This window comes from Onychomys torridus, chromosome 8 (genome assembly GCF_903995425.1).
Source record: "Onychomys torridus chromosome 8, mOncTor1.1, whole genome shotgun sequence".
NCBI classification, from domain to species: Eukaryota; Metazoa; Chordata; class Mammalia; order Rodentia; family Cricetidae; genus Onychomys; species Onychomys torridus.
The window spans coordinates 107,128,411-107,150,705 of NC_050450.1; the positions used below are offsets into that span (position 1 = coordinate 107,128,411).

Sequence of the window (22,295 nt, forward strand, 5' to 3'; positions counted from 1 at the left end):
CCAGCTGAGGCTTTATATGAGACCCTGTATCAAAACTATAGAAATTTAAAGCCGGGCGGTGGTGGCGCACGCCTGTGATCCCAACACTCGGGAGGCAGAGGCAGGTGGATCTCTGAGTTCGAGGCCAGCCTGGTCTACAAAGCAAATTCTAAGATAGCCTCTAAAGCTATAGAAAAACCCTGTCTCGGAAAACAAAACAAAAAAACAAACAAACAAACAAAAACTATAGAAATTTAAAAGGCCTCCACAGGGTGCATCCTGTATAGGAAAAGATCAGCTAAATAGAACCATTCATGTGGCTGTGACCAGAAGCTTCCAGAGTGATGTGGCAGAGTGGCCTTTGGCAAAAGTGGCCTTTGCTACACCTGCCTGCCTCTCCTGTTCCTTCCTCAGCTTCCTGCTGTATGCCTGACCTCCCCACCTGCCCTAGATACCTTCTCAGTCCTCACCTTTGCCGTCTGTCCCATACCCCAACCAGGCATGAGTCAGCCCTGCATCCCACTGGCCACATGCACCAGGCCTTCACCATGTAGCCACAAATGGGGCTCTCTTCCCCTGCCACCAACCCTCCCAAAGTCCTGTGTCCCTAGGAACCCCAAGGTTACTATTTCTTCTTCACCGTTACCCGGGCCCTGAGTCAGCCACTAAACATGGCCAGGACCTTCCTTGTCACGGTAACATTACGTCCTGTGATGGCCCCAGCCTCACCCCTGAAACTGTGCTGCAAACACTTCCAGAAACACCATGTCCCACTGGGGCTCTGCAGAGGAGCTCCCCATACACACTGTCAGCCACCCACTCCTGACATCTTTCCTTACACTTCCCACACAACCTCATCCCTTCCTCAAGGCTGATCCTGGTCCCCATGTCCCTGTGCTCCTCAGAGCACAGATTTGCACAGACTATGACCCCATGTCTTCTATGAAGCCACAGCCTCCCTTGTTGGCATCGTGGGCCAACAGTCTCATAGGCTGCTAACCCCTCATATATTCTGTAAGGTCTGTGGCTATTGGATTCCTCTTTGGGAATTGTAGTAGTTTGAATGAGATGTCCCCATAGTCTTGGTCCCCAGTCGGTGGCGCTGTTTGGGGATGTTTAGGAGGTGTGGCCTTGCTAAAGGCTTTGAGAGGTTAAAGACTTGCAGTGTTTCTAGTTCATTCTCTCTGCTTCATGTCTGTGGTTTGGAGATGTGAGCCCTCAGCTTTCTGCTCCAGCCACCATGCCTCTGCTCTGTCATCATGGGCTCTGATCCCTCTGGAACTGTTAGCCCAAGTAAATCCTTCCTTCTCTAAGTTGCCTTGACCATGATGTTTTATCCCAGCAATAGAAACATGATTAATACAGGAATCTCCCCTAGAACAAGTGTTCTGAGGCACACTAGTTCTTAACCGGATGCCTCTATCTGCTAAGTGACAGGGATGCAGGAGTCCATCGGGTCCTATTTCTCTCCTAGGCCACAGAGGACTGCAACAAGACCATCTCAGAACTGGAAGAAACTCAGAAACGCCTAAGCAGCTCCCTTCAGGAGAAGCAGCAGACCCTGTCAGATATGCAGGGTAACACAGACGTTCTGGAAGACGAGATCAACCATCTCAGAGCTCTCAAACGGCAGGTAAATATCTTGGGAGGTCTCTGGGCCTGCGGCATCCAGGCAGAGGGGGTACCCCAGGAGAAGCCTGTGTCCAAAATGAAGATCTCCCTAGGACCAGCTACCTTCAGCTGGTGATGACACCGCCTACTTACTGCTCATGTCTACATCTCTTGTGATTTGGTCACACCATACATTTTGATCTCTACCTGTTGTTGGCTGGGTACCATTCTGGATGCCTGGGCAACCGAATAGAAACAAAATCTTGGCTGTATTGAAGGTCATATTCTTGGGACACAAAGATGGAAGATGTCAGGGCCTCCAAGTAAAATCAAGGGGTTGAGTTTTGAGGGGAGCAATCCAAGAAGGGCATGTAAGAAACAAGCTTGAGTCGAGGCTTCAAGAGGTGGGAGCAGAGGAAGTCTTTCAGGTAGGTGGGGTAGCCTGGGCAAGAGGGGCCTGCCCAGACTCTACCAAGCCTTGAGAGGAGCAGGATCCTGTCCTCGGGGGACAGTATAAAGCTCTAGGGCTGAGGGTGACCTGGAATCAAGAGAATCCCTCCTGGCTCTGGGACAGCATGGAACAGAGCATCTGTGGTAGACCTGAGGGGCACAGCAAACCTGAATCCCAGTGTCTGTCTGAGTCTCTGTGTAACTCAGAAGTTCCCCAGTGGGATTTCCAGCTGGCCTGGAACTAAGAGGTTTTAGGAGTGCATCTAGCACCTGCCTGACACACAGCAGGCAGAACACTGCCCTGCCCCACTGATGGATGAGCAAGGCACCCACTGGGGGTGCAAGGCTTGTCACTCTCTCCCCCTTGAGTCCAGAGACTTGACTTACCCTCTTTGCCATCCCCTCCAGTCTGGGTTCAGGACAGGAGTCCTCCTGACTTCTGGGGACTGACACAGGGTCTCTTTCCCACCCAGAATCTTTTGGATATTGTGGCCCTGCAGACACGGGCCAAGTACCTGCAGGCTGTAATTGACGGGAAGTATGTGTTCCTACACCGCAACAGCAAGTCCCAGCTGCTGGAGCGCAAGCGCCTGGACATCCGGCTGTCCCAGCTCAGTAACGTCCTCTCCCAAGTGCAGGAAGATTACCCCCACTTCCAGGAGATGCTACATAAGGTTCAACAGAAGATTGCCAGCAAGCTGGAGCCTGCAAAGCCCTCCTAGATAGCACTTGGCCCACACCTGCCAAGGCTGCCCGAAAGGAGATCCAGGGAATCCCCCTCATGTTCTGAAAAGCTATGTGTCCCCTAGAAAGACACCTGCTTAAGAAACACTGACAAGCCAGACCTGTATGAGTCATAGCCACTTCGCAGTTCACACCAGGTGTGACGCAGCATTCCTGATTCACTTTGGTAAGCATGCCCACTTGCAGAGGAATGACCGGGGCATAAAAATCAACTCTTTCCTGTTGGTCTTACCCAGCCAGACACAGACCATTCTGCTGGCAGTTCCACAGTCTGCACCTGATACCAGTCACACTGTCCTGGGACAGGGCCTCAGTTTTGTGGAACATGTAATGGAGAGAGGGCCCCAAGGAAGCCAGGCACAGGGTAGATGGCTTCAATCCCCAAATGTCTGCTCCAGCCCGCCTGCAACCCACATTCTGGTTCCCCATCCCCACCCACAGGAAGCTCAGCCTTCTCCTACCCCTACCTCCTGGGAAGCCTTAAAACAGGTTGAAACCAATGTCGGTGGAGGCAGTGACTACTTTAGTAAAGGACACCTGTCTCTCATCCCTGACCCCTGACCTCTCTCTTCATCTCTGCCTCCCCTACTCTGGATTTCTGGGCACCTACCAGTTGCCTTTTTGCTTCTGTAGATGTGAAATGGAAAATGTCATGTAGAATAATTTCAGTTTTAAACCTTACAGCAGAAAAATAAAAGTTATGAAAGCTGTTTCTGGTCAAAGGAGTAAGACATGTTCATCCTAACAGTGAAATATAAAAACAGCCAGACGGTGGTGGCGCAGGCCTTTAATCCCAGCACTCAGGAGGTAGAGCCAGGAGGATCTCTGTGATTTCGAGGCCAGCCTGGGCTACCAAGTGAGATCCAGGAAAGGCGCAAAGCTACACAGAGAAACCCTGTCTCAAAAAAACCAAAAACCAAAAACCAAAACAAAAAAAACCACAACCAAGAGGCCGGGGGAGACCCCAGCCATGTCCACCCCATCCACCCTGCCTGGGACACACCCACTGCCTGTCTGGCCCTGTCCTTCAGTACTTGCTGTGTATTGGTTCTATTTAGCAAGTGAAGGCTGCTGTGTGTCCATTACTGGCTTGTTACAGAGTTTGTTTTCTGATACAGAGTCTGGCAGCCCTAAGAAACTGGGCTCAGCTGCCTGTCATCAGTGCCAATTAAAGAGAACAGTGAAAAGCAGAGAAAGGGTGTTCATTAAATGTGGCCACAGCGGGAAGTGGAACAAATAATGGGCCACCACCCACACAGGTCCATCTTGAGGGTACTGATGTGAGGTTTAACTCTGAAGTGGGCAGAAGGTATATATGGCTATGCAGCCTTGGCCAAGAAGAAGTCCCATCCACCACTGACCATTGGTATTGGTCTGACCAGGGGCCTGAATTGTGTGCAGTACTTTCCCAGGACATTCCCTGTCCCCAGCATGGGATTGGGGGGTTGGTTTTAATTTGGGGGGGTCCACTGTTTCAAAAGTCTGACAGCCAGAGGGCACAAGAGCCCCTATAGTGTCCTCTCCTGCAAGAGTGGTACATGGTAGGCCAGTGTCTACCCCTAGCGACATCCCTGCCTGCCAACTTTGGTTTTTGAAACAGGGTCTCACCAGGTGTCCTATGTTGGTCTCAGACCGGCAATCCTCCTGCCTCTGTCTCCTGAGATTACATGCCTGCATCACCACCCTGTGCTTATGTCTCAATGTATGACCCTCACGTCAAATGCCTCGGTCATTTAATGTTTTCACCAGCGTAGGTTTTTCTGTGTGATCACGTGTTTTGTCACTTCCCTACCAAAGCTGACGGAACTTCCGGGTCTGGGCTGGTTTTCGTCTCTCATGGAAGCTTTTGAGATGATGGCTTTGGGTTGGTGACTGTCAAGCGTCCTCCCAGTCACCGCGCCCCGACACCTGCGCGCTCTGTCGCCCGCAGCCACGAGGGGGCGCAGCGGGAACGCACCTCTGGACTCCGGCGCCTACGCAGGAGGCCGCGTCACGTGGTCCGCGCGGCCGAGCCCCGCCCACGGACCACCTGACCCGAGCTTTCCAGCTGGGCTGGGGGTCTGCGGCAAAGAAGGCGATTGCGCAGGTGAGCTGGGCGTGCTGTTGAAGGCTGTCTCAGGCCCAGGCCCGAGGGCCTCCGGAGGAGCGGCCTTCTTCTGGCAGGCGGGGCCGACCATCTGTGAGTTCCTGCTTGGGAGAATCGAGCAGAGAAACCGAGATAGGTGGGACCCCCGGCGCCCCGATCCCCCAGCCCCCCGACCCCCGACTCAGGCAGCCGCGGACAGTGACCTTTCAGTAACACAACCGGCTTCGGCCCGGATTCTAGTTCGTGCCCTCAGTGCTAGGTGGGCAAAGTGTGTGTGTGTGTGTGTGTGTGTGTGTGTGTGTGTGTGTGTGTGTGTGTGTGTGTGTGTCTCAGGGGGAAACTGAGGCACAGAGAGACGGCGTCCGGTGTCTGAAAGCTTGGGTTTGAACTCGCATCCAGCATCTTTCCAGAAAGCAAGCTTGGGTCTCTAGATTAGCAGTGGCGTCTTATCTTTAGTTCCTTCCCCATTTTTCCCCCTCTGAATTGTGGAGCTGAGAGAACAGGCCTGAGCCGTCTGGTCTGTGTCTGAGACTTTGTTCTGATATACGTGTTTCTCAGTTGCATCCCGGGGCCTCCTGGAAGGCCCTGGAAGATGCAAGTGCCCACGCTGCCATGTCTGAACCTGTGAGTGTCCGTGGATGCTGAATCATGATCAGTGTCACATGTGTCTGGAAGGGCCAGGTGGAGCTGGAGCTCTGCAGTAAAGAGGAAGTGGGTCTCTGCTTCATGCGTGGTCCACCCAGCAGTTAACTGTCTTTCTATTGCTAGTCTGGAGGCTCAGGTCCCTAGTAGCTTTATGGCTGCTGGGCACCCTGAAAACCAGGGTATGATTGACTGGTTGGGAATTGCAGCCCACCCAAGCATCCCAACTCCCATGGGAGGCTAGAAATCACTGATTTCGTCAGTCATGCCTGCGTAAGGGGAAGATCCACAGAACAAAACAGAGCTGGATGTGATCTCCAATGCCAGAAAACACAGCGTGTGGGACGTGCTGGAAGGAATCCGAGGTCATAGCAAGTTTAAGGCAAGCCTGGGCTCCTGGAGACCCTAGCTCAAAGTGACAGCCGAGTGGCTTCAGAGAGCATCCCAAATGGTCCACATGTTGCAGGGACACTCCCATTCCCACCTGTTCCAACCCCTTTCTTCCATCTAGCTGTTCTTGAGTTCCAGCTAAAAGAGAAAGAAAGAAAGAAAGAAAGAAAGAAAGAAAGAAAGAAAGAAAGAAAAAACCAGTAAGTGTAAGAGAAGAGGTTTTGTGGGTTCTAAACTTGATAAAGGGGTCCTCAGAACCATCAGGTTGTAGCTGGACCATCAGAGGTACTGGTGGCAACCTGAGGTTTGTAGCTGCTGTGTAAGTGTGGTAGAGCCGCAGTTTCGAGGAGTCTACCTGACTATAGTTAGATCAGACCTGAAATGGGTTGCAGTTCACCACACACATACACACATATACTTGTAGGTGATTGGAGAGCCAGGGAGTCACTTGCAGGAGAGAGAAAAATCACATATTATGGGTAAAAATTTAACCATCAACCTGGAGAACCCCGACTCAGTGGTGGCCACAGGTGAACCCCAAGTGCTGGTCAGAATATTCACAGCTGGCCCTCCTACAACCAGGCCATTGTCTCCTGAGTGTGTCTGGCGACCCAGAGGACCTCTAGTACCCCCCCACTGTGCTGAGCCCCTCTGTGTCCCCACCACATCCTGAAGTGAGCCCAGTGTCTGCCCAGGCCCCATTTCCAGAGAGCCCACACTCCTCTGTGGCCAGTTGTAGCCGGAGAACCCTGTGACCTGGGCTCTTCACCCCACTTCCTTTCTTCCTCTCCTGGGGTTAGACTGGGTGGCTCCTTAGCCATCCTGCTCACCCCTTTTCTCTCACAGAGAGGATGTCTGGATAAAGTCCTGGCTCCCTTTCCCATCTGTCTGTACAGGGCTGTGGGGCCTGTGTCTGCAGCAACTCCTCCGCCTCTGAGGAGCCTCATCTCCTGTACCTGGCTTGTGCCTTCCTCACCGTCGCTGTGGAGGGAGATACTCTGGCTACCTGTTTCCACTGGCACTGTGTGTGGGTGCTGCTGTGAGAATGCACCCAGGGCCCTCTAACCCCCACCCACACTGACACTGGTTCCTCCTCTCCTCAGGCTTTCACCATGAATATAAGGAGACCACTCTGCCCTAACCCCCTGATTGGGGTCTGCACCTTCATCTCCTTGACTTCTGCTATCATTCTGGGCCATCTCATGCTCCGTGACTTCCTGCTGCTTCCCCAAGACCTTCATGAGTCCTCTCCAGGACTACAGAAGACTTTTAGACCTCACCACTGGGAAGGTTACGGGCCAAGGCCCCAGCACATCCAGAAGCACCCTGACCATCCTGCAGCAGTGTCCATACAGTGTGACGTGCCCCCCAACAGCCGCTTTGACTGTGCCCCAGACAAGGGCATCTCCCAGGAGCAGTGCGAAGCCCGTGGCTGCTGCTATGTCCCAGCAGGGCCAGTGTTGAAGGGGTCACTGATAGGGCAACCCTGGTGTTTCTTCCCTCCCAGTTATCCAAGCTACCGGCTAGAGAACTTGAGCTCTACAGAGATGGGGTACACAGCCACCCTGACCCGAACCAGGCCAACCTTCTTCCCAAAGGATGTGCTGAGCTTACAGCTGGATGTGCTGATGGAGACCGATAGCCGCCTCCACTTCATGGTGGGTGTGTGCATGGTAGACCCTGGATAGAGCTGGGTCACCAGGAGGGCCTATGAAAAGACAGTCCCATGCAGAAAGAGGGGCCAGGCAGAGCAGAGAGTAGGTGTGGGGACAGGTGACTCATTTTTCCAAGGATAAGAGACAAGCAGATTCCTGGGGCGCACTGGCCACCAGCCTAGCCAAGTTGGAGAGTGATAAACACCACAGCACACACACGCATGCACACATGGGCGCGCGCGTGCATGCATGCATGCATGCATGCACACACACAGAGATAAATATAAAAAATTAAAACTATTTGTGGGGCCTGGTGCATAGCTCAGTGGTAGAGCATGTAGCATGTCCTTGGCATGTTCAGGGCCCGAGTTTGATCTCCGGAAGTGAAAAGAAGTTGTTTTGAGAAAGTAGCCAGGCTTGTAGTTGCAGCATTTAGGAGGCTGTAGCAAGAGAATCCCTGTGAGGGAAACATTAGCCTAGGCTTCATAGTGAGTTCCAGGCTGGCCCAGGCTGCAGAGTGAAACCTTGCCTCAAAAATTAATTTATTAAAAAGATAAACCAAGGGGGAGAAACACACACAAAATTATTTACTGTTTATTTGAAGTTCAAGTTTAGTGAGCATTTTGCTTTTGGCAACCCCCGTGAGGTCGCCTCCTCCCACTGAGGCCCACACAGTTGCAGTTACCCCGAGAGGGACCTGTGCTGACTGGCTGTCCTGCAGCTGTGTCAGGAGAAGGGACTACAGTGAGCGAAGGAGCCATCATGGAAGGGGCACCTGCTTCTTCACTGTCTCTTCTCTCCTAGATCAAAGATCCCACTAATAAACGCTACGAGGTGCCCCTGGAGACCCCGCGTGTCCTGAGCCAGGCACCATCCCCACTCTATAGTGTGGAATTCTCAGAGGAGCCCTTTGGAGTGATTGTTCGCAGGAAGCTAGATGGCCGGGTGCTGTGAGTTGGGTACCTGGAATTGTGACCCTACCCTGGGTTGACAGGGACATGGTGGCCTCTCAGGGTCGGAGTTTCCTGAGGCAGCAAACCTGTCTACCTCATCCCTGGCTCTGCTGTCAACCTGCCCCTGCCCTTGGCTAGTCTGTTTTCCATTGCTGTGATAAACACCTGAGCAAAGGGTTTATTTCATCTTAAGCTCTCAGGTCACACTCCATCACTGCAGGAAGTCAGGGCAGGAGCTCAAACAGAAGCCATGGAGGAACACCATTTACTGACTTGCTTAGCTTACTTTCTTATCCATCCCAAGACCACCAGCCCCAGGGTGGTACCACCCACGGTGTGCTGGGCCTCCCACATCAATCAATCAAGACAGTGCTCCCAGGGTTGCGTACAGGCCAATCTGATGGAAGTATTTCCTCCATTAAGAGTCATTCCCTCTTCTGGGATGACCCTAACTGTACCAAGTTGACAAAAACCAACCCTCAGAGCTCTCTTCCGTTTGTGGACTACCACGCATACATCTGTGACCTACTGTTGAATGCTCACCCAGTCTTGGCTCGGTGCTACTACATTGGGTCTCAGAGGTTCCCTCCGTGGCTTCCCAGTGAGATACATGGCAGTGTGTGGAGATGGCTTCATTGCTACAACAGCAGTAATTAGCACCTAAGCATCTGAGATAACTCACCATAAAGGAGACCCCCCCAGGCCACAGTGGCACCCCCTGCAAGTGGTGTGCACTCCCGCAGGTGGTATGCCTGGTGGCCTTTTATTTATCAAATACACATCTCTTACTGTGCACTCTACTATTAACTCACTTTATCTCCATAAATAACCTGTGTTGTCACAGCCCTCATTGTATGGACAAGAGCAAAGGCCCAGGAGAGGGGCTGGCAGGCGACAGAGCTAGGCTAGGGGACAGAATGTTCCTGCCATCAACCTCTCTTGGGATTGTGTCCTTCTCCCTGACAGGACCTCATGTCTGTGCTACTGTGTCCTCTGACCTGGGGTAACATGGGCCCCTCAGAGCATGCTTGCTCTGGCTTTTCCCACTGTCGTCAGGTATTGAGAGCTGCTGGTCATTACTTGACCATTGTCCCAGGGTTGGCCTGATGCAGAGCTGGTGAGGCCACTCTGTCCCTCCCCAACCCTTCCCTCTGAAGGATCCATCATCCTGGGTTTGTGTGGCCTGAGATCCAAGGGACCCTGATGTCTCCCCACAGGCTGAACACTACCGTGGCCCCCCTGTTCTTTGCTGACCAGTTCTTACAGCTGTCCACGTCACTGCCCTCCCAACACATCACAGGCCTCGCTGAGCACCTCAGCCCGCTCCTGCTCAGAACTGAATGGACTCGGATAACCCTCTGGAACCGGGACATGGCACCCTTGGTAAGAGATGAGCAGAGGGCAGGAGTGTGGAAGCTGGGGTCCTGAGTGCGAGATGCTGTCTCTTGTCACCCCAGCAAGGTGCCAACCTCTATGGGTCACACCCTTTCTACCTGGCGCTAGAGGACGGTGGCTTGGCTCATGGTGTCTTCCTGCTAAACAGCAATGCCATGGGTGAGTCACCAGGCTGGGCCTCCTTAGTAGTCCTTCAGTGGGATAGTTTGAGACTCTGCCTGCTCCAGAGTGCCCATCTCAAGGGACCTTGTGTGGAGAGAATCCAGCGAGCAGAGTCTTCATCCTGCTCATCCCCTCTGTACCTAAGGAGGTCGGGGCGGGGGGAGAGGGGGGAGATTCCCCAGGCTCATCTGTCCCACATCCTTTCAGGCCTTGCTAAGTTGGGCTCAGAACAGCTGCTCCACTCCCTCCCTGTGGGCATCTTCCAGCCTTTACATTGTAAGAGCCACTCACTCTGTAGGGGCTCATCTGTGGGGGACCCTTTCCTGAGCCCAAGCCACTTTCTTCCAGACGTGATCCTGCAGCCCAGCCCGGCCCTCACCTGGAGGTCAACAGGTGGGATCTTGGATGTGTACGTGTTCCTAGGCCCAGATCCCAAGAGCGTTGTGCAGCAGTACCTGGATGTTGTGGGTAGGGCATGCCCTCTGTCCACTGACCGCAGACCCCTGGCCCCTGAACCTTGCCCCCAGTCCCTGCTCACTTGTAGTACTGGCCTGCAGGACACCCTTTCATGCCGCCATACTGGGGCCTGGGTTTCCACCTCTGCCGCTGGGGCTACTCCTCCACTGCCATCATCCGCCAGGTGGTGGAGAACATGACCAGAACGCACTTCCCCCTGGTGAGTGGGAGTCAGGGTGGGGCAGCCCGAGCTTCCGGACTGTTGATTCCCGGTCTCAGCTTCAGCTCCCCTCCCACGCTGCAGGATGTACAGTGGAATGACCTGGACTACATGGACGCCCGCAGGGACTTCACCTTCAACCAGGATGGCTTTGCAGACTTCCCAGACCTGGTGCGCGAGCTCCACCAGGGTGGCCGGCGGTACATGATGATCGTGGTGAGCAGATCTGGATGCAGCTGGTGCTGCTTCTGCGGAGCCTCTTCCCCTACCTGGGGCTTGCCCACACGTTCTCCGGGTCTTTGAAGGAATGTCTGGAGGTTTGCAGGCTTAGTGTCTGCTAGCCAGGGTCCTGGAAGTACCTGTGTCATGCTCAGGACTCTTTGGTCGTGAGCTGCTTGAACTGCTGTAAAGCCCAAGACAGGGGCCATAACAAGCTGGTATTGGGCCAAGTACCTAGAAGTGGTTTATGTGTCTCCTGGCCCTGCTTCTCTCTCAGACTAGCTCTGTCCATGTGTGAAGGAAGCAGACTTGCCTCGTGCCTGTCGCCACAGCTGGAGGGGACAGGGTCTCTCCTAGCTGTGGTCTCCTGCCCAACCCTGGCCAGAGAAATAGGGTCCAAAAAGGCCAAACAGCTGCTGCCATGGGACCTCCTTAAGCAGAGGCAGCAAAGCTGTAGGAGGTTTAGTATTAAGAGGACCACACCTGCCTCATCACCGCCACAAGGACAGTGAACGGCAGTTACTTGCCACAGGCGAAGTCAGCGAAGACCACACACAAGTTAGGCAAGCTCTCTGCCACTGAGCTACAGCCTTCACTCTCTTGCCCTGGCAGGCCTTGAACTCATAACCCTCCCGCTTTAGCTTTCCAAGAGCTGGGATGACAGGCCTGTATCGCAAGGCCAGGTGCAGTTTTTTGTTTTTCTTTTAAAGACATAGTCTTACCATGTAGCCCTGTAAGTCACTGTGTAGGCAGGGCTGGCCTCAAACTCACAGAGATCTGCCTGCCTCTGAATCCCAAAGGCTGGGATTAAAGGCGTGCGCATCATACCTGGGTAGTTGGTTTTTTGGTCTTTTTTAGTCACTATTTTAAAAAAGTAAGTGGGGGCTGGAAAGATGGCTCAGCAGTTAAGAGCACACTGTTCTTGAAGAGGACAGGTTCAGTGCCTGGTACCATGTCAACCAGCTCACCACTGCCTGTAGTTTCAGATCCAGGTGTCTGTCTGTCTGTCTGTCTGTCTGTGTGTCTCTCTCTCTCTCTCTCTCTCTCTCTCTCTCTCTCACACACACACACACACACACACAATTAAAAATTAAAAATAGTAAGTTGGACATTGTGGCACACACCTTAAATCCCAGCACTTGGGAGGCAGAGGCAGGTGGACCTCTGAGTTCAAGGCCAGCCTGGGCTACAGAGTGAGTTCCAGGACAGCCAGGGCTACACAGAAAAACCCTGTCTTGAAAAACAAAGCAAAATAAAACAAAAAGAAGCAAACAATAAACAGTTCTCTTGAACTCTGGAAGGTCAGGGGACAGGAGGATCATACCTCCAGACTCATCTCCAGCTGCCAGTAAGCTCCGAGGACTGGCCAACTGTGTGCTGTTTTCGTGTGCCATCCTGTCCCTGCCTCCTCGCCAGTTCCTTCTCTGCCCACTTCTCTCCCCAGGACCCGGCCATCAGCAGTTCAGGCCCTGCTGGGAGCTACAGGCCCTATGATGAGGGTCTTCGGAGGGGCGTGTTCATCACCAACGAGACGGGGCAGCCACTGGTTGGGAAGGTAGTGTGGGGGATGGGGACTGTGACCAGGGGGACAGAGTAGCTGTCCAGGGACAGGCTCAGATTCAGAAGCCACCATGTCCAGTGGAACAGAGGGAAGTGGGGGTCCTCACTGGGGGTGACAGGGATTCCTGTGAAACACCTGGGATTTCCAAAGTGGTGGAGGCAGCTGGGGGCGGTGATCTCAGGCATGAGCAGCTGGGCCTAGCTTACCCTAATGAGGCCTTGGGAGTCTCCCTTGTCCTCCTTGTCCCTGGGGGCCTTCTGGGAGTTCTGAGTCCCAACCTCCCCATCCTAAGGTGTTCCTAGCTGTGGGAAAGGCAGGCTCGGGGCTGAACCTGATGGTGGGGGCTCCAGTGGGGTTGTTCCAACTTCTTCTCAATGCTTCATCTGCCCCGTGGCTTTGTGTGTAGGGCTGGCCCTTGCTCTCCCAAGGCTGAGGCCTGACAGGGCTGTGGTGCGGTAGCTATATGGGACTGGTTCTCCCCTCTGGACTCTTGTTTAGGTATGGCCTGGATTCACCGTCTTCCCCGATTTCACCAACCCTGAGACCCTTGACTGGTGGCAGGACATGGTGTCTGAGTTCCACGCCCAGGTGCCCTTTGATGGAATGTGGATTGTAAGTATATCCCCATCCCTGGGTACACACCTAGTCTCTGGGGACCAACCCAACTCTACATCTTTGGCCTCTTACAGGACATGAACGAACCATCCAACTTCATTAGAGGCTCCCAACAGGGCTGCCCTGACAATGAATTGGAGAACCCACCCTATGTGCCCGGTGAGCCCCACTTGCCTGTCTGGAGTGGGGACAGTGCTGGAGTTAGTGGCTTGAACCAGGGAGTGCCTCTTTGTGGTTCGGAAGATGCAAAGCCCTCGATTCCATCAAGCAGTAGGCAGAGCAGCCAGCAGGACAAAGGAAAGAAACTCAGCCAAGGTCACAGACACTCATATGTAGCCAGTGCCTTAGGGGAAGGGGTTGGGCTCAGATGGGCAGACACTTGGAGTACAGCAAGAGAAGGCGGATATGGAAGCTGCAGGTTTGCAGAAGATTGTGTTTGGTACCACCTGCTCTGTCTTTGGAATAGCAGAGGTGTACAGTGACATGCAGCAAGCATCATGGGGCAAGTGGGCCAGCTTCAGGAGGCTCTGTCCTGGGCTGAACCCAAGGAGGTGTCAGTCTGAGCAGAGGTTGTGGGCAGAGAGAGCACGTGGACCCCTGGAAACTAGTAACCTAGTCCTTCTCTCGCCTAGGGGTGGTTGGTGGGGCCTTGCAGGCAGCCACCATCTGTGCCTCCAGCCGCCAGTTCCTCTCCACACACTACAATCTCCACAACCTGTATGGCTTGACGGAAGCCATGGCCTCCAACAGGTGAGGCTCTGCCCTGTGCAGCCAGCCAGCCTGCCCAGCACTCACAGTGGGGGCTGAGAGGTGAGCTGGCTCCCATCAGGGTCGTGGACAGAAGGCAAAGAGGCTACCCAGAGCACCCATGGGCCTGCAATGCCTGTGCATTCCTGCCCAACTGCTCTCCACTCCAGCATGGAGCCAGCCTCTGTGCACAGGGCGTCCTGGATGAAGTGGGCAGGGGATGGCACCCAGGGGACTCCATGAATCCAGCAAGGATCAGAGTGGTGGCTCCTGTAGATGACACAGAGTCACTGGTAGTGGTCTCTTCCCCATCCATTCTGTCCTTCTCCCTCTAGCCCTGGTCCCCTTGCCACTGGCCCCTGGTGCTCTGTCCCAGCACATAGTGGGTATGTGTTACTCAGGTAAGCCCAGTTCTCTGTTCCCATCCCACTCAGGGCCCTAGTGAAGACCCGGGGAACACGACCCTTTGTGATCTCCCGCTCAACCTTCGCTGGCCACGGCCAGTACGCTGGCCACTGGACAGGGGATGTGTGGAGCACCTGGGAGCACCTTTCTTACTCTGTAGCAGGTGAGTACACAATGCCTGGAGGGCGCTGGGGTCCAGTCTGTGGGCTGTGGGTTCTGGGCTCAGCCCCACAGATAGTATTGAGCTGGCTGGGGGACCTGTTGCCATCTCATGTGGGGCGTGAAGCCTGCTCATCCCTCCTCAGTTGTGCAAACCTGCTCACCTGTGTCCCCTTTCTCCTCAATGTCCCTGTGTCCAGTTCCCCCTGACCAGTGCTTGAAAAGCCCCAGAATCTCATTTCTCAAAGTTGTTCTCTGGTGACCCCATCCTGAGATACAGAGACACCTGCTCTATTTGCAAAAAAGAATTTGATTTTTGTTCCAAGAACTTGGATGCCATTTGGCCCATGTTAGGTCACAGAAGTCAGGAGCCCTGGAGAACAGACGAGGGAAGAAGGGCAGCTAGGGCACCACATGGGCAGCTAAGAGCCTTGACTAAAAGTCTAGAAACTTCTGACTTAGGGAAGACTGGCTTCTGTGTAGAATATGTCCGCAGACCTATGAAGGATCCCAACTAGCTGAGCTCTCAGAGGTAAGCTGTCCACCTCTGCCCTGTGGGCTGCATTCACTGCAGGTGGGCCTGGCAGGCCAGGAGCCAGGCTTAGAACCGCCTTGCAGAGCTGGGGTCTGGACTTGCTCCCTTCTCTTTGGGGCTCAGGTCTCCTGTGAGCTGACTAGTACTGAGCCAAGTTCTAGCTGCTTTCAGGGTCAGGTGTGAATCAGAGACATCTCCAGGGCCCCAGGCTGCCCATCAGCTCCCTAGCTCTAAGGAGACACCAGGAAAAGCCAGTGTATCGGAGGGAGACTGGAGGTTGGCACTGGGCGAACATCAGGAGTCCATCCACCCCATAGCATTCAGGGGAACGCCCAGCCTGGCTCTTCTGTCAGTGTCCTGAGGCTGCCATAGCTGAGGGGCAGCATTTGGGGAGTTATGTAACAGGAATCCATCCACTGACTGCCCAGACCATGGATCTGTGTCAAGGCATGGCAGAGCTGCACCGCCCTGCACAGAGGTGTGGCTTGGTGCCCCTGCACAGCCTTGTGGACCCTTCCTGGGCATCTCACTGCATTACTACAGGCTTCACCTCTATCCTGGCAGGGCTGCCTACCCATGGGACCTTATCTTCACTAGCATTTTCCTCTTGTGTTAGAATAGGACCACACCAACCACTTCACCTTAGTACCAATACTTGGGAAAGCTCCTGTTTCCAAATAAGGTCACCATCACACACCCTGTGCCACAGCACACTGGGCTCTGATCTGCTCTGCTGGCCCCAGGTGGGAAGCACAGAGGCCAGTGGGCTCTGGGTGGATGGTGAGGTTAAGTTTGACCCACCCAGCAGGCCTGACTGTCCAGCCTTGGTAATTGGTGTCCCTCTGCCTCTGTACTCTCAGAAATCCTGCAGTTTAACCTGCTAGGCGTGCCCCTGGTCGGGGCAGACATCTGTGGCTTCCTGGGAAATGCATCAGAGGAGCTGTGTGTACGCTGGACCCAGCTGGGGGCCTTCTACCCCTTCATGCGGAACCACAATGACCTCAATAGCATGGTAGGCGGGCGGCAGGGCCCCACCCACCAAGACCCTGTCCTGACTAGTCCCATACCTACTGGAGGAGCCCAGTCCATGCTGTCCTCTCCACACAGGATGGAGCCACAGGTTCTTGGGGTGGACATCTGTTGACCCTGGCCTAGGAACCCAGAGACCTCCTGTTCTAGTACACTTTCTCATTACTGTGAGAAACACACATAACCAGAAGCAGCTTGGGGCAGAAAGGGTTTATCTTTCAGTTTACAGTCCGTCATGAAGGGAAGAACTGAAGAAGAGACCAGGGAAGGTTTTTTAATACACCCCAGGCCCACCTACCCAGGTGGTACCACCCGTGGTGGACTGGGCCCTCCCACATCAATGGTTAAGGAAGAAAATGCCCCTCCCACTTGCCTGTAGGCCAGTATGGTGGAGGCATTTTCTCAGTTGAGGCTCCCTCTTCCCAGATGATGCCAGCTTGTGTCAAGTTGATGAAAAGCTAACCAGCATACCTCCTTTCCCTGTTGGCCCACACAGCCTCAGGAGCCATACAGATTCAGCGAGACAGCTCAGCAGGCCATGAGGAGGGCCTTCACTCTGCGCTATGCCCTCCTGCCCTACCTGTACACTCTATTCCATGGTGCCCACATCAGAGGGGACACAGTGGCCCGGCCTCTCTTCCTGGAGTAAGTCACCTGGGTCAGGGAATGACATCTTACATGTGTCCTGGGGTGGGGGTGGGGGCCTGACCAGAAGTCTGCTGATGCCAGGGAACCTCCTCCCGCTATGGTCAGTGTTCCCACAACCCAAGCAGGCTGCAGCTGAGTGTGACCAGAGTACCCCTGTGCCCTCAGGCCTCCTAGACCTCAGCTCAGGGCCAGGACATCTGGAGTACGGAAAACTGGCTGGGGTACCGACCAGGCTTGCTGGCTGACAAAGCTCTGATGAGATAGTCATGAGTGATCCATTTGGGGGTGGCTTAAGGGAGGAGGATAAGCCAGAGATGCCCCATATGTATCCCCAGACTGGACTCTGCTCACATAGACATTACTTGTGAGCTCTCCAATGGGCAGATAGGTTCTTGGGTGGAAAAGTAAGCAGCTCACTCTGCAAAGTCAGCATCTTCCCCACCACAGAAAGGCAAATTTCAGATGACTAACTACAGTTAGGCTGGGGAAATGGCCCAGTTGGTAAAGTGCTTGCCTTACAAGCATGGGGATTCAAGCTTGATCCCCAGTGTTCATGTTAAAAAGCTGAGTGTGTGACATGAGGGTGTGGTGGTGCACACCTTTAATCCCAGTACTTGGGAGGCAGAGGCAGACAGATCTCTGTGATTTTGAGGCCAGCCTGGTGTACAGAGTGAGATCTAGGACAGGCACCAAAGCTACACAGAGAAACCCTGTCTCAAAAAAAACAAAACAACAACAATGTACGATGTAGTGGGAATCTTAACAGGTCTTATTAATAAAATCAAACCTGAAGCCAGGTATTGGGGTGAATGCTGGAAGATCAGAGAAGCAGAACAAGCCACAGCTTCCTCACCTCACCAGTTCCTCAGCTGATCATGTTTTCCCAGACTGGAAGCCTCTCGGTCCTCATCCAGAATGGGTCTCAGCTGAACTACTGCTCAAAAGCCTAAAAGCCTAACCAGCCAAATACTTCTAGTTTCTGGTCCTCACACCTTACATACCTTCCTGCTTTCTGCCATCACTTTCTGGGATTAAAGGCATGTGTCACCATGCCTGGCTGTTTCCAGTGTGGCTTTAAACTCACAGAGATCCAGAGGGATCTCTGCCTCTGGAATGCTAGGATTAAAGGTGTGAATGCCACCATTTTCTGGCCTCTGTATCTAGTGGCTGTTCTGTTCTCTGACCCCAGAGAAGTTTATTAGGGTGCACAATATTTTGGGGAACACAATACCACCACAGAACAATAAAAAGCTGGATGTGTGGCATGAGGGTTTGGTGGTGTATGCCTTTAATCCCAGCACTCAGGAGGCAGAGGCAGGAGGATTGCTGTGAGTTCCAGGACAACCAAGGCTACACAGAGAAACCCTGTCTCGAAAAACAAAGGGTTGGGGATTTAGCTCAGTGGTAGAGTGCTTGCTTGCCTAGCAAGCGCAAGGCCCTGGGTTCAATTCTCAGCTCAAAAAAAAAAAAAAAAAGAAAGAATTGTTCTGGACTCTGGCACAGAGCTTGAAGTTTCTTGGAGACTGGGATTCCTGACTGTTCGTGCAGCTGAACAGCTGATGCCAGAGCTCCAGTCTCCAGAGCCTCATGCCTGTCTCTCCTGTGAAGGTTCCCTGAGGATCCCAACACCTGGGCTGTGGACCGCCAGCTCTTGTGGGGCTCAGCCCTGCTCATCACACCTGTGCTTGAACCTGGGAAAACTGAAGTGACTGGCTACTTCCCCGAGGGCACGTGGTACAACCTGCAGGTGGTGAGTCCTGAGGTTCCTCTACACAGAAGTGGTGGGTAGTCATGGGGTGGCCATTCCTTCCTGGCCTGTCAGTGACATACTGAGTCCTTACCTGGTGCCCCTAGTGTACAGCTCTTTGCTGTAACCCCTCTGCCAGAGGAAGCAATGAAGACTGGAGTGGGTAGTTTCCAGGCCCCACAGCCATCGAGGTTGAACCAGGCATTCCCCGCTCGGTCCTACACTGAGTCCACCCCTGGGCTCATAGCCAGTTTGTCTCAACGGGAACTCTTGGACTGCCACACATAGCCTTGGAGGACAGGAGAACATGGCTCCAAGTACCAGCATGGTAGCTTGCGTGCTACCTGGGACCCTTCTGATGTGACCTCTCCTCTAGGTACCAGTGGAAGATCTTGGCAGCCTCCCATCTCCACCACCATCTCCTCCATCACCCCTCAGATCTGCTGTCCTCAGCAAGGGGGAGTGGTTGACACTTGAAGCCCCACTGGACACCATCAATGTGCACCTGAGGGCAGGATACATCATACCACTACAGGTACCCAGACCCAGCAGTTCCAGGGCCTCGGCAAGGACTGAGACGGGCTTTAGCCAGTACTTGGGAGAGGCGGGGAGGTAGGGTGGGCAGGGAACAAGCACAGGGCACAGCCTGCCTTCCCTCATTGGAGCTCTGGCAGGATAAACCCCTGGCAGTCATGGAGACACAAAAGGACTTGGCCAGGGTAGTCCCCAGACATCCTGGGTTACCCAATGCCTGGCCAAGGCAGTCACCACAGATGTCCTGGAAGTCCAAGGTATGACATGTGCCCACCCTCTTCCCAGGGTCCCAGCCTCACAACCACAGAGTCCCGAAAGCAGCCCATGGCCCTGGCTGTGGCATTAGCAGAAAGCGGCGAGGCCTGTGGAGATCTGTTCTGGGATGATGGAGAGAGCCTTGGGGTTCTGGAGCGTGGGGCCTACACACTGGTCACCTTCTTGGCCAAGAACGTGAGTCACAGGGCCTGCCCAGGCTGGCAGGTAGAAACGTGGGGGGGGGGGGCTGTCCTGATTTGGTGGAGGGAGGGACTGGGCCAGAGAACCCAGCAGCCACCATCCCTGAGTCAGCATGCCCCTTATGTCTGCACACAGGAGGCTGGCCTGTGATGCTTACTAAGCCCCTGCTCTGGTGGTGGGCTCACTGTCACAGTAAAAGAACACATTTTTTTTTTCTCTCCACATTACCAGAATACCATCGTGAACAAGTTGGTACACGTGACCAAGGAGGGGGCTAACCTACAGCTGAGGAAGGTGACCGTCTTGGGAGTGACCCCAGCACCTACACAGGTCCTTTCCAATGGTGTCCCTGTCTCCAATTTCACCTACAGCCCTGACAGCAAGGTAAGAGGGCAGGCTGGGGACTGGGGTTCCTACACCCTGGTAGGCATGGGAGGAGGGGTGCTAAGGACCCCAGGGACTTACTTGGCCCAGCTATCATGAAACATGGGGGAGGCAGAGGTCATGTGGACCTCACCCGTCGCCATTTCTACCTTGATGGAGGCTGAGTGCTGAACAGAGCCTTGTGCCCGATGGAGTCAGGTGCTTATTCTGAGGCACTGGTCCCTCTCCTTAGTGGGGAGGTGGTGTCCGCTCATCGGATGCCTGTCTCCAGAGCGTGGCCGTGGGTGGGAACCTCTTGATACTCTCTAAGCGTTTTTCTGCCTTCCAGACCCTGGCCATCCCTGTCTCACTGCTCATGGGAGAAGAGTTTCAGATTGATTGGTCCTAGCAGACCACATCTGTGTTTAGAGGCCTCTCAGCAAGGCGATGTACAGCTTTGGATGGTGGCCTGTAAGGCCCTGAGTCCTGGTCTTGACACATCTTTTGAGTTTTTTCCTCTATGTTGCTGCTTCTGCCCTTGAGGCACTGTGTTAGGAAAGGAGTGAGGCTTGCTAACCTGTCTGCCCCAGCTGTCCGTCCTGACACTAGAGAATGTGAAACTCAGCATGGGGACTTTGTACCTGTACCAACAGCAGACCTTGCAGCCACTGCAACTGTGACCCTACAAAGAGACAGAGCTTGTGATGCTGTCAGGTACATAGGACTTGAGAAACTTACTGTGAAGTGCACTTATTTAAATAAAAAGGACATTTGGAACCAGCTCTCCCATCACCTCATGTCTTCATATCACCCTCATGTCATCCTCAGGCCCCCAGCATGACCCCCCTTCCCGTCACCTCAGGTCTGCTTGTCCCCTCTCCAAGGCACTCCCCGCCTGTTACTGAGAACGCCCTGCTGGAGCTGGTCAGAGAGGTATTGGTGGAGACATGCCAGGGAAGGGCTTCCTAGAGTGGGGCCTGAGACCTTAGCCTCCCTGGCAAGTCTGGAGCGAAGGAAGGTGTTTTATGTCTGTCACCAACTGGTATGTATCATGCCAAACTTGTCACCAGGGCTGAGGGTTAGCAAGCCCAACCAAGAACCAAAAGCATGAAGACTTTGGAAGGCACTCATCTCACTGGGTCATCGTGTACTAGCTGGCCACTCCGCCTTCCGGCAGCCTGTGGGCACCTGGCTCCCAGCAGTGGTGTGGAAAGAGGAACAGGGTAGTAGCTGTCCCATCCCTCCTTGGGGTACTAGAAAGCAGAGGCACTTGACTGACTCCTGTGGGAGTGAGCCTCTCTGCCTGTGGTTTGGATCATGTTTTCCTCCACCGCATGGAGGACCTAGCTGATGGGCATAGTCAGGCTCCCCAAGTATCCAGAGAAAACAGAAGGGAAGGAACCAAGGAAACTGGTGCTTCCCATGCAGGAGCTCCAGAATCGCAGTGGCCACAAGCATGCTGCCCCTGGATCCCTGCTGGCCCTCACCCAAGAGGCTGTCAGGTGGTCTGATGGAGCCATGGACTGGCCACTGCCCGGCCCTTTAGCACACTGTGGGCTGCTGTTAAAGGGCTGATCCTACTTAGCCTGTCCTGGATGAGGAGGGGAGCTTTTCTGGAAGGGACAGGGTAAGAGGGGAGGAGTGGGATTAGTGCATTGGCTGAGGCCTGAGGTCTGCTCAAGTGTCCCACACTGTATGATCATGAGATAAGGGCAATGCCCGAGAAGAGATGTGCAGAGCCTGGGACTGTGCCTCCTGGTCCTGATGGGGAAAGGCAGCCAGGGCCTTTGCAGTCCTCTCCTTGGCTATAGAGAGGCAGATCAAGCACTCGGGACAAACAATGAGAAGTCAGTTAAGAGCTGGCCTTTTGTCCATGCCGTTTACATCTTCTAGGATGTTGTGAGTTCATCTCATTCAGCATCTGTCTCATCCATGTTGGTATGACTGTCCTTGACTGTTGCATACTTTTCCTATTTTCTTTCATTCCAACATTACTTCCTAGAGGGAAGGTTCCAGAAGCTCCTGAAACAAGGTTCACAGGGCCTTCCAAAAAGATATGTAGCAGTAGCAGCTACCAGATAGGAAACTCTCCAAACCGGCTAAGCTGGCGGTCTGTAGTCTGGAGACACAGCTCTGCATGCTGGGGTGGGCTTTTCTGTAACGCAACTGCCTTCAAGTCACCCCTTGTCGATAACCCCAATAAACTGCTGCTGTTAAGCTGGACTCGGTGCAGTTTGTTGGTCTATCGTGTCTGCCCTGTGGGGTGGTGTTTGCTCCTGTCCCAGGAAGTCACACAGTACAGGGACATGCCGCGATGTTTATAGCTGGGCCTTTTTATTTTTCACCTATTATGGGTCCATGTAAGTCTGACACAACTATTCCAGTCTATGTCAAGAACAATCCCAGAGGGTGATATGGAACTTCCTAAGGGAAGAATTGGTTTTTGCTGTGGTGCTCCCTGTTCCAGCAGCAGTGGGGGGTTACCTCCCCCATCAGGAGCCATCATCATCTTACCCACACATGCAGTACCTCCC

At 53.8% G+C, this 22,295-nt stretch overlaps 2 protein-coding genes across 7 annotated transcripts in view; both read left to right on the forward strand.

Annotated features, from left to right (window-relative positions):
- Positions 1-3,506, forward strand: part of Ccdc40 (coiled-coil domain containing 40) — a 47,328-nt gene extending 43,822 nt beyond the window's left edge. For all 3 annotated transcript variants that reach the window (XM_036198043.1, XM_036198044.1, XM_036198045.1), the window contains 2 exons: positions 1,454-1,612; positions 2,514-3,506. In XM_036198043.1, the coding sequence (XP_036053936.1) occupies positions 1,454-1,612; positions 2,514-2,762 (408 nt within the window). In that variant the 3' untranslated portion in view covers positions 2,763-3,506. The remainder of the gene's footprint in view (positions 1-1,453; positions 1,613-2,513) is intronic.
- Positions 3,507-4,641: 1,135 nt separating this feature from the next.
- Gaa (glucosidase alpha, acid) lies at positions 4,642-21,984 on the forward strand. Of its 4 annotated transcripts, none has more exons than XM_036195442.1 (20): positions 4,642-5,006; positions 7,006-7,560; positions 8,362-8,507; positions 9,728-9,893; positions 9,968-10,064; positions 10,416-10,535; positions 10,625-10,743; positions 10,828-10,959; positions 12,407-12,517; positions 13,022-13,135; positions 13,213-13,297; positions 13,771-13,888; positions 14,320-14,453; positions 15,845-15,996; positions 16,510-16,658; positions 18,270-18,411; positions 18,785-18,943; positions 19,228-19,392; positions 19,630-19,782; positions 20,111-21,984. In XM_036195442.1, exons 2-20 carry the CDS (start codon positions 7,015-7,017, stop codon positions 20,168-20,170), a joined length of 2,868 nt encoding a protein of 955 aa, XP_036051335.1. In that variant the 5' UTR covers positions 4,642-5,006; positions 7,006-7,014; the 3' UTR covers positions 20,171-21,984. The 4 variants fall into 4 exon arrangements, with proteins under 4 accessions (XP_036051335.1, XP_036051337.1, XP_036051336.1 ...); XM_036195444.1 differs by having other exon boundaries at positions 4,642-4,963; XM_036195443.1 differs by having other exon boundaries at positions 4,642-4,870.
- Positions 21,985-22,295: the final 311 nt, after the last annotated feature.